Below are 19,556 nucleotides of genomic sequence, written 5' to 3'. Positions count from 1 at the left end.
TCCCTTCCTTCCACTATAAAGCTTTCCCACTCTTCTGCCTGCCTTTGAGTATCTGCCAAAATGCAAGTGACAGTGGATGATGTCCTTGCTATGAATAAGTAACCTTTGTTTATTCTCATTTGCTTGGTTTTTATTTATTTCCACAAGACCTAAGGAACCAATCATATAATAAACTGCTGAAAACCAAAAATGAAGAGAACATCTTGAAATAAACCAGAGAAAAGTAACACATAACATTCATAGGAGTAATGATGTAAATCATGGTACTTCTTTACATACACACACACACACACACACACACACACACACACACATGTAAGGAGGCAGGACACAATGAACAAAAAAAATGCTGAGAGAGAAAAAAATCCCTGGCACTTAGAATTATATATTAAGCAAAATTATTCTTCAAAAATAAAGATATGGAGAGTTAACTTTTGGTATGACATCATGAGGAACTCTATAGATCTGATCCCTAGTGAAACTGATGAACATAAGTAAATGACAATTTAAATCCCCCAGAAGTGGACATAAGGACAAATAGTCCTAAGAGAAAATAAATAAATAGCCATACAAGAAAATATGAAAAATTCAGTAAGAAAAATGAGAAACAAAATCAAACTAAAGACATTTCCATATAAATGAAAACTTTGAGAATTTGTTGTTAATTGCCCTGCCTTACAAGTAACACTTAAAGAAATTCTTCAGGTTGAAAGTAAGCGATCTCAGAGAGTGATTCAAATCCACATAAACATCCAAAGAGAGTTCATACAGGTTATTATGTAATTTAAAAACATAATATAAATGCGTATTTCCCCCTTTTTTCTCTTAGCTGATTTAGAAATCAATTGAGTAAAATAATATGAATAGGGCATATTATTGGGGCCAGGAAATATATTTGCCAATAACAGCATATAGGAGGTGAGTGGAAACAAAGAGGTACTGGGTTAAGGAAATGATTGCAGATAGTAAAGTAATTATAACAATGTACTGTTGGGTTTGTAACATTAATAGATGTAATATGTACAACAATAATACCATAAATGTGAGGGAAGTAGCGTTTTATAGGAGCAATGTTTCTACATATCACTGGAATTAAGGTAATATAAATCTAAATCTGCATCTGGTAAGTTAAAATGTGTAAGGTAAGCCCTAGGGAAATCACTAAAAATATAACTCAAAAATATTGAAAAATCATTAAGGAAATTTAAATTCTTCAGTAGAATATATCCACCTAACAGGGAAAAAAAAACACTAAAATGAGAAAAAAGAGGAACAAAAACACATGAGACACATACAAAACAAAAAGTAAAAAGCAGATGCAAATACAACTATATCAATGATAGCATTAAATGTGATTGAATTAAACAATCCAATAAAAGGCAGATTGTCAGGCAATGTGAAAAGACTACTATAAACTGTTGAAAGACAACATGCTTTAAGTTCAAAGACACAGACAGACTCAAATTAAAGGAATGAAAAAAGATTATCATGTAAATAGCAACCACGAGCAAACTGGATTGACTATATTTATATCAGACAAAGTAGACTTTGAAAGAAAAAAATGTTACTAGAAATAAAGAGCAGTATTTTCTACTAATAAAAGGTTTAATGCATCAGGAAGATATAACACTTGTAAACATAGGTACCAAATATCAGAGCACCACAGTGCATAAAAAAATAGGTAGATACTAAGGGAGAAATAGAGAACTCAACACTTATAGTTGAAGGCTTCTTTTCTTCTTCTCTGCCACTTTCAACAATCAGTGGAACAACTAGGCAGAAGATCAGCAAGGGAATATAAGACTTGAAAAAAAAATCATAAACTAAGTAAACCTAGCAGACATCTGTAAAATGCTCCACCAAAGAACAAGATACGCATTCTTCTTAACGTGTACACAAAATATTTTCCAGGACAGACCATATGCTAATCCATTTAAAAAGCCTCAGTTTAAAAGTATAGAAGTAATAAAAGTATGTTTTCTGATAATAAAGGCATTTTTTTAGAAATAATTAACAGAAAACATTTGGAGAAGCTCACAGATGTAGAAATTAAATATAATATCTCTAAATAACCATGGATTAAAGAATAAATCAAATATGAAACCAGAAGATATTTAAGGAAAATGAAAATGAAGACATACCATACTAAAATGTATGGGATGCAGCTAAAGTAGTGCTTTTGATAAATTTATATATATAAAAGCATGTATTAATAAAGAAGAAAGATCTCAAAGTAATATCCTATCCAACCACATATAACACAGGAAAAAGAACATATTAAACCTAGATTAAGCAGAAGAAAGGGAATAATAAAGATTAGAGTGAAATTAATAAGAACAGATAATAGAACAAATCAATGAAACCAGAAGCTGGCTCTGCGAAAAGATAAACAAAATTGACAAATCTTTATTTAGCTAGATTGACTATGAAAAGAAAAGAATCAAATTACTAAAATCAGAAATAAAAGTGGGATATTACTACCATCCTTATAGAAGGATTATTAAGGGAATGCTAAGAATAATTATATGCCAACATTAGATGATGTAGGTAAATGGATTAAATTCCCTGAAAAACAAAAACTACCTTCCCTGTCCATGGTGCTTCTTCTAGCACCAGAACTTGTGGACTCACAGAATGCCTTATCCACTGCCATGGCTTCTGCACAGTGTTGTGTCTGATACAGAAACTTGTTTCTCAGCAAATTAAGGGCAGCAATTGGTTTATGTACGTGTGTTACCATATACTCTGTCATCTGGAAGCAGCTGGCCTAATTGAAAGGTAGACCGGGTTACTGAATACTCATTTACCATAATAGTTGGGAGACATTACTCTGAAAGGCTGGGGTTATGTTTGAATCAAGACCATTATATGGCATGGTTTTCTGAGAACCACAATACATGGGTCCAGGAAGTAAGGTGTTGAAATGGGAGTGTCTCTTCCCACCATTATATCTAATAACCACTTTGTAGCATTTTGCTTTCTGTCCCAGTAACTTTTAGCTTCTAGCCCCCAGTGGGGAATTTGTTCACCTGGGGACACAATAAAAATTCCACTAATTTGGAAGATGAAACTTGCAACTGGATATTTCGAGCTCCTTTTTGCCACTGCACAAACAGGCTAACCCAGTGGCTGGAGTGACTGACTCTGAACACAATAGGGAAATTTGTTGCTTAAAGAAGTGCTGTGTCTTGAACCCACCTGAGTATAATAGTAACCAAAATAAAATATGATTAAGGATGCAAACCCTTTGGGAGTGAAGATTTGTGCTATTCTGCTAGGTAAATATCCGTAACAAGCTTAGGTTCTGGTTGAGAGCAATGGAAATGGGGAGCAGGTAGTGGGAAAAAGAAGTCATACGTAGCAATCATGACTTATTACAGAAATGAAGACTATAGTAGCTTTAAATATTTTTCTCTTATCTTGTCATAGGCATAGGTATCTTTATTTGTAGGTGCTAACCATTTTCTTCTTTTTCCCTCTTCCTGTTATTAGTTTACATGCAGGTGGTTGGAGGTTAACTTTACAAGTTAATTTAACCTCATGTTAACGTAGTATTCAGTTGGACCATGACTAAATTTGTGGAGAACTTAATAGAGCTAGCAATGGACACAGTGACTCGTGATTGTGTGTCTCATCATTTTGAGGGAAGAATGAGAATTTCTTTACTTGGGAGAAGGTTGGCTGAATCTTGCTAAATAGAAATGTAGGGTGATTTTGTTGTTTTTACAGAGTTCAAATGTGTATAAAAGAGTGCATACAGAAAACTAAGTAGTCAAAGTTGTAGGCTCTGTCAATTATTGATGTATTGCTACTGAGCTTCAAATTAACCTTTTGCCTGCTTTGTGCAAATGAATATAAACCTCTTAATTATTTTTTCCTTTGCCAGGTGGCACTGAAGCTTTGCTAGTAACGGGTACTGGAGAGCATGGGAAGAGAGCTTTGCTATTTGGTTCCGGTGTGCTAGCTTGGTAGGCTCCTGCACAGGGTACAGCTTTTTGCAAAGCCAGGATCCCTCAGTGCTTGGAGATTCTCTAGTACCCAGACCCTTGTGTGCATGGTGGTCTCTAGCACCCATCAGCCAGTAGTATCCTCCCATCATCTAGGCCGCTCTCCTTCCATAGCAAAGTGACTTTGGTGAGACATCTTATGAATAGCTTTCCTGGCTACCCAAAGGACAGATTTCCAGAGGGTTCTAAAGAGAAATTTTACAGCAAGATCTCTTGGTACAGCACCACAGTGACTTGTCCTATTTGAAGATCCATGGTTGTGCCACTTTTAACAATCTCAAATCTGGGGCAAGGAAACTGTCTTCTTTACCCCAGTCCTGGGATTGCTGGCTGCTTCTTGTATCTGATATTGCTATGACCTTTAGAGTTCTCTTTACTTCTTATTGTTTTACTCTAATCCTTGTTACAATGAATAATTCTTTACATTAAACTTCCCATGTGTAAATTACTGCATGGTATCTTTAGACATAGACTAAAACAGTATCTTATATTTTTAAAATATTTCACTGACTTATCATATTTGTACTTTTTCACTGTGGTCCCATATACAGGTTCATCTGTATAAATCATACGTTATATAATCAAGGAAAAATACCTCTTCCTTTCCACTGCATTTCATCCACTTCCTTCCAAATGTGGTTTGTATTATCCAGATTGATAATGTATTTAATTCTTCAGAACCACCAGTAAATTATATCAACCTTATACATAAGTTGATTGGAAAACTTGGAAATTAATAAATAAATCATTTTTAGGTCAGCATAGGATAAAATTTTGAGATGGAGGAATCAAAAGTTTATTATTATATAATTTTTCTCCAGTTTTTTTCTTATTGTTATCATTGTCATTTTTGCACTATTTTCCTTTATTATATCTTGTTCATTCTTCTATTAGCACTCAAAAAAGAATGTGTATAAACTCAGCAACAGTAAGAATGTTGCTGTTGTGTGTGGTCGCCTACAAACGTTGATGAGATCAAGTTGATAGTTCTGCTCAAGGCATCAACGTATTTGCTGAGTTTCTTTCCACTTCATCTATCAATTATTGAGAGAGAAATGTTTAAATCTTCAATAATAATAATAATTTACCTATTTCTTTTTTCATTTCTGTCAGTTTCTGCCTCTTATAATTTGAAGTCTATTTTTATGTGCATACACATTTTGGATTGTTATGCCATCTGGTAATTTTACTTTTTAACCATTATGAGTATCTCTCTGTCCTGGAGAGATCATAAAGTAAACTGCAGATACTAGGAACAAACTCTTTCTGTGTCTAACTGGTTGCTTTGTTTTCGTGTAGATACATCTTTAGTTAGTAAGATAACATAACTTTTAGGGATGAGAATCATTTGTGGAATTTATGAAAAATAGATTTATATGCTTCTAACCTAATTTAATAAACTTTCCTGGTTTTTCCTACACTGACGATAGGCTTGCAGCTTTGGCAAACATGGCATTTGAGGCCAGCATTCAATAACTTATTACATCCAGGTTATAAATAAAACATCTTTGCTTTTTCTTTTGAATTATACATCTGTCTCTCATGATTACCTCCTGGGAGGTAGGAAGTAGAGTTAGGTGTTAGGTATGGCAGAATTACTTAAAATGCAGGTGCGGGATATTGCGGCCCTGTGCATCTCGTTGTCTCATTGTTTTACCTCTGTTTCTCTCCGTCTCTTTTTCACCACACTCACACACAAAAAATGCCCCCCACACACATATATTGTGTGTGTATACATAAGTATGTCTATAATATTATGTATATATGCACGTATGTATATATCATAAAACTTTTTGACAGTATGCATCATTTTTATATTTGTATAGAGAACTCCATAGATGATTCACATGTATTTGCCTACTCTGTTAGGCAAAATTTAAAGAACTCACCATACCTATTATTTCTCCTGTTAAGAGCTTAGTCTCTATAAAAATGCTTTAATTTCAAAGTAGTTGTTAATTCGCTACATAGAAATCAGGAATGCAAATTAAAAAAATATAGGAATTGGTAAGGCAGGGCAAATGTAAAAAGCAAAACAGCATTTCAGGCATGGGTATTCCTTGAAATTCTATGCACATTTCTTTATTATATTTACAGCAAATGGAAAACTTTGTTAAATGAAGCTCCAAGTAGTTGAAAATTTAATATATTCCTAAATGTGCATGAAATTTATGTGTATTTATTTGGTCCCTGAACATACTTCAGACAAGTCTTTGGATTTTCCTTTTCTTCCTAGATTTAGCTTTCCTGATTTAAGTCATGTTTTTTCATTTTAAGTATTTCACTCCATATTCAACCCTCTTGCCACAGGTACATAAACACATACATGTGCATCATCATGAAATAATAGCTTAAATGCATCACTATCATTTGTGGTTTGGTTAATCATCTGTGTCACAAAGCTAATTCAAGACACATCATCAAAGGAAATGGTTACATTCATGCCAAAACAAAACTCCAGCCTGTTATACTCTAGAGACATGTGGACCCTAAGTAAAACAGTCACAGAAACTCACATAACAAAGGTAAAACAGACAATAAAAATCATACCTGAAACTGTTGTTCAAGAGGTTTCATACTTCCTGTGCCATTATAACCATAAACCCTAAAACTATGAGGTAAGAAAACTCTGTAAAATAAAGATAAAAAGTATTTAATGGAAAATTTGTTTCCTAGATTTTATTATGAAAAGCTATTTCTTTTATTATACTTATTATAGATAGGTAGGGAGAGGAGAGAGAGAGAGAGAGAGAGAGCGCATGAGGGAGAGATTCTTTGAGTACATGGATTTAGTTTTAATTTTGCTCAAAAAATTCTAGTCTTCAGACCTCTCCTCACTCACCTTACTGTCACACTGTCCTCCTTCCTGTTTTTTAAACACAACAGGCAAACTTTTTTCTCAGGGTATTTGCACTAGCTGTTGCCGCTTTCTAGGATGTTCTTCAACATGGCTTATTGTCTCATCTACTTCAAGTCTTTGCTTATATATCCACATCTCACTGAGGCTTCTCTTGACAAGTTTATAAAAATTTTCAACTTCCTCAATTATTAAAGCATAGGATTTCCAAATGACACTTCTTAGTTTGTTCTATATTTTTGCTTAAGCATTTATCACTTTCTAACATTCTTCCTAATCCACTATTTATCATACCATTATTAGTCTCATCTGATAAACAATATAAAATTCATATCCATTTTGTTTACTAATGCAGCTCAAGCTCTTAGAAGAATATCTGGAAAACAGCAAATGGTCAATAAGTATTGAACTAATATGAAATGAATTCAACAGATCAGGTGGAGATCTCACATTAAAATACATTGTTTGTAATATGGGAAGAATATGCTTAAAAGGCTCTACAAAGAGAAAGGGTGGGTGTAGGTATCTCATTTTCATTTTTCCAATTAGTATAGTATAAAGATTTGTGACAGCTATGGCAGTCTGGATTTGTGAAAGCAAAAGGTCAAAGAGCCAAACCACTGACAAACAGAGCAAAACTTTTTGTATTCTTGTAACAAAAAAAGAAAATAATACACAGTGGGGTGGAGCTCCAGGGAACACACAGATTCCGGGTTGAAAGTCCTATAAAGAGACTTAGCTAGTGATATACAAGCACTGTTTTTTGGCAAAGAAAGAAGTCAAATATCCATGCTTGGACCAGGGAGAAAGCTATTATTGGGGAGCCTAGAAACAAGCAGAACTTTTGGTGGCTGTGCAGTCCTGGAATAAAAATATGAATATTTAAGTTGCATCAGATTCATAGCTTCTTTCCCTGTAAAATCATCTGCTAAATTTTGAAGTTGCACAGAGTAGCCAAGGAGATTAACTTAAAAATCTCTGAAAATAAGAGCAAAGTTTTTTCAAAATTGATGATATAGACTCAGTAAGTCCTATTTTATTTGAGCATGATAAAAGCAAAGAAAAATCACCCCTAAATATAGTTTTAAAGACTGATGAAAACCAAAATAAAACCTTCAAAGTATCAAGAAGAAAACGAAGATGTTCCCTTCAAAGAACAGCAATAAGACTGATAGCTTAAGTTGTCAATAGAAACGAGGAAAGCCAGAAGACATCGGAATAATGCTTTGAAAGGACAAAAGTCATTTTTAAAAGGTCATCCTAGAATTTATTCCAGCAAAAAAGTTCTTAAGAGTAAGGTTAATATTTAACATTGAATACAAATTAATCAAAAATAAGCAGATCTACAACAGAAATATAGAGAATTCCTGAGACATATAGAAATTAACTGCAGATAGAAACAAACGCAGGAAAAAATGAAAAACAACAGAATGTGCAAATTTATGCTTAATTATAAAGGGATATTGACTATACAAAAAATAATAGTCATATCTAATTGAGGTTTAAAAGCATACAGGAAAAATAATGAAAAGGTAGAAGGTAAGTGAAATTAAAAGATTTGAAGATCTAACAATGTATGATAACTGGTAAAATAATAATGTATATTAGATTTAATAATTCAGGGATTAATACAATAATCTAGAGAAAATACTAAAAGAATAGTAAAAAGTTATATAACAAAGAATTTAATTGAGGGAAAATGGTGTAATATAAAATAATAGATTCATTAAAATGGAGACTATGAAAGAAAAAGAATATAAAATAAAAGGTACAAAGAAAAAAGGTGACTTCAGACATTATATGGAAAATTAAAGGATCAAGAAAAACAAGGACATCTTAAAATTTTTGAACAAGGCTGGGTAACAAGACCTAGTACAGTATTTAATATAGTGTGATATCTGTTCAGATAAATAGGGCTCAGGAGTAAACAAATAAAATAAGAGAAAATAGTCCAGAAAGATATCCCACTCATAAACAGTCATTTGATTTAAAACATTTCATTACAGTGCAATGAGGAAAGTATTTTTTTTTCCAATAGCATGTGTTGGATCCATTGGATGCTAATACGATAAATTATTTGAATCTTGATCCCCATGCTCATGAAACACACAAACATCAATTCTGGATGAACCCTAGAGTTGAACATGAAAGTGAAAACAATAAAAGCTATTAGAAAAAAATGGCAGCTTGGATTCATGACTGTATGAAGACAATGATTTTTTTTTAAATATGAAAAGAATAATAGCTACAAAGAAAATAATAATTTGGACTGCATTAAAAGAATTTCAGACTCAGTAAAAAAAATCCAGACTGAATAAAAAATTGAAAGGGAATGACAGGAAAAATGACAGATAAAAGATAGTCTCTTTGGCAAGTGGTATTGGGAAAGTTGGACAGCTGCATGTAAATCAATGAAGTTAGAACACTCCCTCACACCATACACAAAAATAAACTCAAAATGTCTTAAAGACTTAGATATAAGACATGACACCATAAAACATTTAGAAGAGAACATAGGTAAAACGTTCTCTGACATAAAAAGTACTCTGTAGATTCAATGAAGTCACAATCAATATCTATGGATATATCTTTGTGGAAGAGTTTATTATAAAATATATGAAAATGAAAAGTAGTAAGAAAAGCCAGAACATTCTTGATGAAGAAAAGGATGGAAAGACCTTATCTTTAAGCTATCAAGATTTATAATAAAGAGACAAATTGACCAAAACTTTTAATAAAGGACCCATTTTAAAAACGACCATTACTGGTTTCATTTTTCTTTATTCCCAAATATGGTGTGCTTATTTTTTCCCAATTTCCTTAGCTGGCATGGGATTGAGTTTGGCTAATTACAGTTGTATTCTAAGTCCTTAATACATTCTGATATGTAAACTAATTTAAAGAATCACTGTTCTTTCCACTCAAAAATCCACTATGCTCTTTCAAATATAGTTGAATGTAAGAAAACTCAAAAACAAGTCATATTTATGTCGTGATAAAAATAGAAAAATATCAAAATTCATCCTCCATGAAACCACATAAATAGTCAAATAGAAACCTGATGTTGCTGGGAAGGAAAAAGATGCGAGCATACATATGGATTCAGGTCCTAGATGTTTATTATATAGGTTTAAAATGTTTTTCTTAAGCATAAAATAGGAGACAAATAGTAAGCAACTAGAAATATTTACAAATGCAAAATAGTTACTTTCTGGATAAATATGAACAATAATTATAAATAGAACAAAGACAGGTAATAAAATAATGTAGTTCACCTACTTTTGCATTAGGTTCACAGTGTATGTCTTCCCTTCAATTACAATGTTGTAGGACACCTAGCAGGAGAGTATATTAAAAAAGCAAAGAAAAGTGAGAAGAATGTTAAAAAGAAAAACTATCATTTTATATTAACAATAATAACATGCTAAAGCACACTAATACAATAAAAAAGAGGAAAATTTATAATTTAATATTGATTTATTCCAATGGAATCAGATATTTAAATATTTGCTTTCATAATAAAGATAGATGGAAGAATATAATTGGTACAGTTTCTTATTAATTTTAACACTTATGCAATAAGATAGACCCTGAAATATTGTTGACTTGCATCCAATAATTGTGTTAGCTTAATACTGAGGCCATTGCAAAATTTATGCTTAAAATGGAAGAGTATAACTAAATTACCAAATAGAAAATTTATATAGTATAGCAAAGAATTAACAAAACAGAATGTTTAATATTTGTAGATTTTATAAAATTTGTTCCAAGTTTGGATGCAATACTCATGGATTTTATTAAGAAAGAATGTCTACAAATGGAAAACTTAGTCTTTATAGATCAGTTTGAGGAGCCTTGACCTCTTTCCATTATTGGGCCTTCCAATCCATGGGCATAGGATCTACTCAATTTATATAGATCTTTACCTCCTCTCACCTGGTTTTGTTGTCTTCAGTGAGGAGGTTTTGCTTTCCTTTGTTACATTTATTTAGACTTTGATTTTTATGTAGTGTAAATTATATCTTTAAAATTTATTTTAAGTTTTAAAATGTTTAAAGTTTATTTAAATTTTATAGGATTAAGAGGTTTATTTTATAGGATTAACAAAGTTAAGTTACATTCTTCTATTGCTAGGTTATTTTATCATATATGGTATTGAACTTTGAACAGTAGTTTTACTGCTCCTAATGCTATATGTATATTCATTTCCCCATATAATTCTAAAACACAGTTAATTCATTGATATTCTAAGATTCAATCATCTTAACAATTTAGATGTAAATTGCATTTTGCCATTGGCCATTTCTTTCTTTTTTTTTTTTCTTTTTTTTAATTGAAGTACAGTTGATTTAGAATGCTGTGTTAGTTTCTGGTGCACAGCAAAGTGATTCAGTTATACATACCTATGTATATTCTGTTTCATATTCTCTTTTATTATGGGTTATTATAAGATATTGAATGTAATTCTCTGTGCTACACCTTCTTGTTTATTTTATATACAGTAGTTTGTATATGCTAATCTCAAACTCCTAATTTATACCCCCCTTTTCCCCCTAGGTAACCATAATTTTGTTTTCTATGTCTGTGAGTCTGGTTTCCTTTTGTAAATAAGTTCATTTGTATCATTTTTTAGATTCCACAGATAAGTGATATCATGTGATATTTGTCTTTGTCTGTCTGACTTATGTCATTTAGTATGATAACCTCTAGGTCCATCCCTGTTGCTGCAGTTGGCATTATTTCATTCTTTTTTATGGCTGAGTAGTATTGCATTGTATATATAAACCACATCTTCTTTATCCATTCATCTCTTGATGCACATTTAGGTTGCTTCCTTGTCTTGGCTATTGTAAATAGTGCTGCTCTGAACACTGGGGTGCAGGTATCTTTTCGATTAGAGCTTTTGTCTTTTCCAGATATATGCCCAGGAATGAGATTGCTGGATCATATGGTAACACTGTTTTTAGTTGTTTAAGGAACTTCCATACTATTCTCCACAGTGGTTGCCCCAATATACATTCCCACAAACAGTGTAGAAGGGTTCCCTTTTCCCCATACCCTCTCCAGCATTTCTTGTTTGTGGACTTTTTAATGATGGCCATTTTGACTGGAATGAGGTGATACCTCATTGCAGTTTTGATTTGCATTTCTCTAATAATTAGCAATGTCGAGTATCTTTTCATGTGCCTGTTGGCCATCTGTGTGTCTTCTTTGGAGAAATGTCTATTTCGGTCTTCTGCCCATATTTAGACTCTACACAAAAACTACTAGAACTGACAAACAAATTCAGCAAGCTGGCAGAATACAAGATTAACACACATAAATCTTTTGCATTTCTTTACACTAACAATGAAATATCAGGAAGGGAATGTTAAAAAAAAAAAAAACCCTTTTAAAATCAGATCCAAAAAAGTACTTAAGAATAAACCTAACAAAGGAGGTGAAAACTTATATGCTGAGAACTATAAAACATTGATAAAGGAAATTAAAGATGATTTAAAGAAATGGAAAGCTATCCCATGCTCTTGGATTGGAAGAATAATATTATTAAAATGACCATACCATTCAAAGTAATCTACAGATTTAATGCGGCCCCTATCAAATTACCCATGACATTTTTCACAGAAGTAGAACAAATAACCCTATAATTTATATGGAATCACAAAAGACTCAGAATTGCCAAAGTAATCCTGAGGAAAAAGAACAAAGCAGGAGGCATAAACTTCCCAGACTTCAGACAATACTACAAAGCTACAGTAATCAAAACAGTGTGGTATTGGCATAAAAAAAGACATATGGATCAATGGAACAGGCTAGAAAGTCCAGAAATAAACCTACACACCTATGGTCAATTAGTCTTCGATAAAGGAGGCAAGAATATACAATGGATAAAAGACAGTCTCTTTGGCAAGTGGTATTGGGAAAGTTTGACAGCCGCATGTAAATCAATGAAGTTAGAACACTCCCTCACACCATACACAAAAATAAACTCAAAATGTCTTAAAGACTTAGATATAAGACACATGACACCATAAAACATTTAGAAGATAACATAGGTAAAACGTTCTCTGACATAAAACATAGCAATATTTTCTTAGGTCAGTCTCCCAAGGCAATAGAAATAAAAGTAAAAATAAACAAATGGGACCTAATCAAACTTCTAAGCTTTTGCACCCCAGAAGAAACCATAAACAAAACAAAAGACAACCAACTAACTGGGAGCAAATATTTGCAAATGATGTGACCAAAAAGGGCTTAATTTCCAAAATATACAAACAACTCATACAACTCAATAACAAAAAAACAAACAAGCCATTGGTCATTTCTTAATACTTTGTTATATTAGATTTTCTCATATTTCTTATGTTTGCCACATATACTCATGAATTCATTCAGTCCCAAATTTTCTTTCTTATATTACCCTTCTTTGTTTTTGGTGTCAAGGTAATATTGCCTTTATGTATTCAGCAGTATTAACTCTTTTTCTTTTTGCTGGCTGAGTTTTTATGAGTTTTAATTATGTCTTTCTTAAATGTTTGGTTGTATTTATTTGTAAAATAATTTAGCTTTTGACTTAGTTTTAATGGTTGTTTTTGTATTTTTGAGGAGGGAGAAAGAGACATTTATATTCAGATTCAAATTTTTTAAAGTGTTGGGCATTTTCATCTTTCCTTATATCCCAAGAGTTTGTTTTTCTATGAAATTGCTTATCTCCTCAAGGATTTTTGAATTTTTTGACACATTTATTCATTGTATTATTCATTTGTTAAATTTCTGCTCTATGTATCACTATGCCCACTTTTTTTCATCCCTATTAAAATCTTTCATACTTTTATTTGTGTTGCCTTACAGACAACTTGTGCCTGATAAAATATGGCTGCCTATACTAACTTTACTATTTGCTTTGTATAATTTTTCTTATTTTTGTGCTAGACCTTTCTATTCCCTTGTGATTTAGGTGTTTCTCTTGTGGTATATATTTTTAAATTCAATTTGAAATATATGTAATTTCTGATAAATTTAATCAATCAAAAATTTTAACAGTTTTATTTAAATTATTTTAATTCCCTATTATACCAAGATGTATATATGCTTTATATTCTTTTGTTACAGTTACAATTGTATATTCAATATGTTTTGTTTTGAGGTATACATATTCATACTTTTTAATCAATTCCAGCTTTTATGTTATTCTTTGTCCCAGTTTCAATTTCTAACTGCTGAAGTACATTATTTAAATTATTTTCTTCTCTTGTAATCTGAAAAGTGTTAATGTACTCTAATTTTTATTTATTCTGTGTTGTGATACCTGATCTCAGTTCATCTATGTTTAATATAACCTCTTTTCCAGATTTTTTTCTCTATTTTCCAGGAATTCTAATTGCTCTTTACTTAAGCCTCTAATTCTCTCCTCTTTTTCCTTGAGCTGTTTATATGTTGCATCTGTTTAGTTTCTTCAGCTGTCTCTGGCTACTGTTAATTCTTGATTTTACTCTCATACTATATTTTTCATGTACAGAAGTTCCATTCAGTTATTTTTAAAACCTCCTAGTCTTTTTAAGTTGAATATTCTCTTGTGGTATATTCTTTATTAATTATAATAATTATAAACATACACTTTTCATATTATGTTTGTTGCATTCGTTAAGTCGGTAGGTACAATAGCCTTATCAGTTCAAAAAATACTATTAATCCTTTATTATGTAGCCAGCACTGTTCTAGGCACTGGAGTTAGAGACATTAACAAAATAGTCAACATTTTTCCCTCATGAATTTGACAGTTGAGGACAGATGATTTTTTTTTTTACTTCTCTTATGAGAATTACTCTCATAGTATCTGGTGAAACCTGGTTGAAGATATTTCCCTCTAAGTAGATTCTGTGTACATTTTCTAATATGACCAAGTAATTCCATAGATTTTTCCATTAAAAAAACAAAATACTCTTAAAATGCTGTTAAATGTCTCACCTCTTTTTTTCTATTTAAATGATTTAAAGTTTTCATAAATATTCATTCCCTTATAAATTATATATTGAAAATTTTAAGCTTGTGATATCTGTATTAGTGTGACAACTAGGTAGCTGATAAGGAAATATTTGCATTCAAATTATCTAAACATTTACTACCAATCAAAAAGAAAATTAAGGTGTGGTGTTTTAAAAAAACACTTCACTTCTTTAGAAATGATTCTAGAAATTAGTAAAACAGATAAGAAACTTTCTAATTAATTCAAAGAATAAAAAGGAGAAAACTAATACCTGAACCAAGATACACTAAGATGGCATAAAAAGAATTCTTAATGATGAACATATTTTCAATCAAGACATAAAAATTATTCATACAACACTTCATTAAATCAAATGATTGCCATCCCCTATAGGGATGCCATAGGCTTACTTAACAACTACTAAAAATCCTCCAAATATTGTATGGTGAATGAGTGACAAGAGACTGTAAATGGATCAGGTCAGGTATTATTCAGACGCTCAGGAGGGAAAGAGATTTAGAACCATTTAGATTTAGATGGGCCTTGGGGCTTTGATAATAAGCATCACTGCACCATATTTCTATGAAACATTGTTAATCTTGGTTCATTTTCAAAAGGGCTCTTCCATTTAAGAAAAATTGGGTATAAATATAAAATTCAGAAAGTGTGCAGAGATGAAAAACACCAGGTTTACTTATTAGGAACAAAATAGTCACATGTTTTTTAGTTTGTGAAAAATGTTAGGGCTTAATTACGTATGTTTCAACTCCTCCACTTGACGTTGACCGTATTTTCTCTGGAACTGTAATTTGCACACGTAGTCTTTCTGAATCTGCAAGGTGCAAAATGTTTTACAGGGGCAACACTCACCACCTCATAGCTTCCTTCATTATTTCCTCATCTAAATCCATAATATTCTATATGCCATCCCTCAGTTTTACTCTTTTCAAATACCCTCACCTCAATACCCACTTCTTTCTAGAATTACAAACCTTTTAAAGAGAAACAGGTATACTGCTTTAGAAATATTGCCCCGTGGGCAGGTTCTGGTAATCCTGAGGTAATAGGCCCAAGTGCTCGCAGAACAAATAAAGTCAGGTCCTTTGGACCTTCCAACTACAGAATCCACATATCAGAAATGCAGAGCAGTATATGAAACTCTAATCTTAAGGGATCTACTCAAGCCACGGCATCTCCCATCTTTACTACGGTCCCAAGAAGAGTGGGAAAGACCCTCGCAACCAAAGTGGATTTTGATTGGGAAAGGTGGCAATGTGGGAGTGGATTCGGGCTTACACAGTTGGAACTCCCACCAAAAAAACACTTTTAAAGGGATATCCAGCCTCTCAGAGGGAAACAGAAAGGAGACCTGACATTCCCTAAAGGTCAGAAGAGGGTTTTAGTACTTACTATCGTCTGTCTGAAGCCCGATGAGCCCCAGAAGCAGAAACAGAAGGCACCACATGGCTGGACGTCCTGGATGGCAGCCCGAATAACGGCCGTACGCTTGACTACAGGGCAGTTGGGGGCGCGAGGAGACCCCTCCTGACCGCACACACCGCAGGAGGCAGGCGGCTGGGAGAGCAGCGGAGGGTCGAGAGGCTGCCTGCTGTGCGCCGTTCAACGTGGGCGGCCTTGGCCGCTAAATCTATGCAGGAGGCTTTGACGCCTTGTGACTCCGCTTTCCGGCTAAGAAAGCGCAGAATCACTTCCGAAAGGCAAGGCTGAAGAAACAGCTAATGAACAGGAAGATTCATCTACACTTAAGTGAACTTTTATGTAATATATATAAATATTTATACTACATATGTTATACATTTATGTATAAATATATAATATATATAGGCACTGCTCAATATTCTACTGAACAAACCAGTGTAATTAACACCTAGATTCAGATCCAGAAATAAAATATAGAACCACTAAAGCTGCCAGATTGTCCCCTGACAATCACTACTTCTAACACCATAGATTACTTTTGTCTGTTTTTGAACCTATATAAATGGAGCCAATCACCATGTATTCTTTTTATGTTTAAGTTTTTTTAACATGATGATTAGGAGATCCATCCACGTTGTGAGTAGCAATAGTTTTTTTTTTTTTTCCCTCTTGTTGCTGTATATCACACATTGAATATGTCCATCTGTTTTTCTATTTTACTATTGATTAGAATTTTGTTCATTTATAGTTGGAGCTATTAAAAAACATATTTGGCATAATACCTTCCAGGTCCATCCATGTGGTTGCAAATGGTATTATGTTTGCTGAAATAAGTCAGACAGAGAAAGACAAATACTGTATGTTCTCACTTATATTTCAAATCTAAAAAATAAAACAAACAAATGAGTATAACAAAACAGACTCACAGATACAGAGAACAAACTAGTGGTTACCAGTGGGGTGAAGAAAAGGGGGAGAGGCATGATAGGGGTAGTGGATTAAGAGGTACAAACTTCTATGTATAAATTAAATAAGCTACAAGGATATATTGTACAGCACAGGGAATATAGCCAGTATTTCATAATAACTTTAAATGGAGTGTAATGTATAAAAATATTGAATCACTACGTTGTACACTTGGAACGAACATAATATTGTAAATCAACCATACTTCAATTAAAAAAAAAGTTTTGGATCAGTGAAAATAACCAAAACCCAACCATGTTTGGCTATTTTATTTCCTTAATTACTATCAATTTTTGATTCTTCTATTTTGAGGCTATGTTACTTTTAAAACTTTTTATTTAAGCATAATATTCTCTAGGTCCATCCATGTTGCTGCAAATGGAAGAATTTCATCCTTTTTATGGCTGAGTAATATTCCATTGCGTATATATGCTGCATCTTCTTTATCCATTCATCTGTCATGGACACTTGGGTTGTTTCCATGTCCTGGCTCTTGTATGTAGTGCTGCTATGAACATCGGGGTGCATGTATCTTTTCAAATTAATTTTCGTCTTTTCTGGATATATGCCCAGTAGTGGGATTACTGGGTCATATGGTAGTTCTATTTTTAGTTTTTTGAGGAACCTCCATACTGTTTTCCATAGTGGCTACACCAGTTTACATTCCCACCAACAGTGCAGGAGGGTTCCCTTTTCTCCACGTCCCCTCAAAAATTTGTTATTTGTAGACTTTTAAATTCTACATTCTATCAGGTTTGAGGTGATATCTCATTGGGCTTTTGAGTTGCATTTTTCTAATAATTGGCGATGTTGAGAATCTTTTCACTTGCCTGTTAGCCATTTTGTATGACTTCTTTGGAAAAATGTCAATTCAGGTCTTCTGACCAATTTTTGACTGGCCTGTTTGTTTTTTGATATTGATTTCTATGTGCTGTTTATATGTTTTGGATATAAACCCCCTGTTGGTCATTTGCAAGTATTTTCTCCCATTCCATGGGTTGTCTTTTAGTTTTGTCAATGGTTTCCGTTGCTGTGCAAAAGTGTTTAAGTTTAAATAGGTCCCATTTGTTTATTTTTGCTTTTTGCTTTAGCTTTGTGAGACAGATAAAGATAAAATACTGCTATAAATTATGTCAAAGAGTGTTCTGCCTAGGTTATCTTCTTAGAGTTTTAAGGTTTGGGGTCTTACCTTTAGATCTTTAATCCATTTTGTGTATGGTGTGAGGAAATATTCTAATTTCATTCTTTCACATGTAGATGTCCAGTTTTCCCAGCACCAGTCTTTTTGAGCCCCATTCTGCCACATCTCTCTGACTTCACCTGGAGAATATTCTCTGTTTTTAAGGGCTCATGAGATTAGATTGGACCCACCCAGATAATCTAGGATAGTGTCCCTACTTGAAGGTCCATCACCTTAATTACTTCTGCAACTTACCTTCTACCATGTAACATACATGTCCACAAATTCCAGGGATTAGAGTGAGGACATCTTTAAAGGTCCATTCTGCCTACCACCAAAGCACTGGTATGGGACGTTAGGGAAGGGAAGCATGCCAACACATGTGAGTCTGTGAGCTGGTTACTGCTCCTGTAAGATAAAACTAAATCCCACAAGCAGCTCTTGGAAATGCTATAGAATAGGGTACAGCAAACATTTTCTGTAAAGAATGAAATAGAAAATAGTTTCAGCTTTGCTGAAATAGTGTGCCAGATGGTCTCTGTTTCAACTGTTACCAACCAGGGTTCTTGGTCTCCTTAATCAATAGAAATTGGTCAGAGGCCAGACAAGAAATTCAGGCAAGGCTTTATTGGGGCCCCTGCTGCAAGCAGCGGTGGGGGAGTGAAAACAATCAACAGTTTCCCTTGCTAGCTCGCTCCCTGAGGTGGGGGTGGGGGGGCAAGCTTGTTCCTTATATGGGGTGAGGGTAGGGGTGTGTCCAGGGGTCAGGCCAGAATGGTGGCTTAGGTGGTTTGCTCACCCCTTAGGTGGTGTTGTGTGCAGGGGTCATGCACAGTACCCTGCTTTTGCTCCAGGCTCTTCAAAAGCGGCAGTTGGGTGTTTCTTTTTTGGGGTCTTTTTGTATCTTTTGTCCAGAATTTGTCCCAACTCAGCATGCACGCAGTTATTTTCAGTCCCATACAGCTTCTTTGTATTTTATTGCTCGAAGAGAGATTTGTCCAAGTGGAAGCACTGCAGCACTGCAGCAAAGGGTCCCAGGTCCCAGCCTGTCTCACAGCTATTCAACTACCTTCATATCTATCTATTTACCCTCCAAACACTCTATCACAATAATTGAAT

The 19,556-nt window shown here is 33.5% G+C and overlaps 1 protein-coding gene across 1 annotated transcript in view; it reads right to left on the bottom strand.

Annotated features, from left to right (window-relative positions):
- ADAM2 (ADAM metallopeptidase domain 2) overlaps nucleotides 1–16,316 on the bottom strand; it is a 79,792-nt gene extending 63,476 nt beyond the window's left edge. The window contains exons 1-4 of the mRNA XM_067722117.1: nucleotides 16,262–16,316; nucleotides 15,607–15,683; nucleotides 10,144–10,199; nucleotides 6,558–6,636 (exon numbers count right to left, since the gene is read on the bottom strand). Coding sequence (XP_067578218.1) covers nucleotides 6,558–6,636; nucleotides 10,144–10,199; nucleotides 15,607–15,683; nucleotides 16,262–16,316 — 267 coding nt within the window. The remainder of the gene's footprint in view (nucleotides 1–6,557; nucleotides 6,637–10,143; nucleotides 10,200–15,606; nucleotides 15,684–16,261) is intronic.
- Nucleotides 16,317–19,556: the final 3,240 nt, after the last annotated feature.

The sequence above is a fragment of the Pseudorca crassidens genome, chromosome 21, assembly GCF_039906515.1.
Source record: "Pseudorca crassidens isolate mPseCra1 chromosome 21, mPseCra1.hap1, whole genome shotgun sequence".
NCBI classification, from domain to species: Eukaryota; Metazoa; Chordata; class Mammalia; order Artiodactyla; family Delphinidae; genus Pseudorca; species Pseudorca crassidens.
Note: the sequence above shows the minus strand (reverse complement) of the source record. Positions and strands in the feature narration are given on the sequence as shown.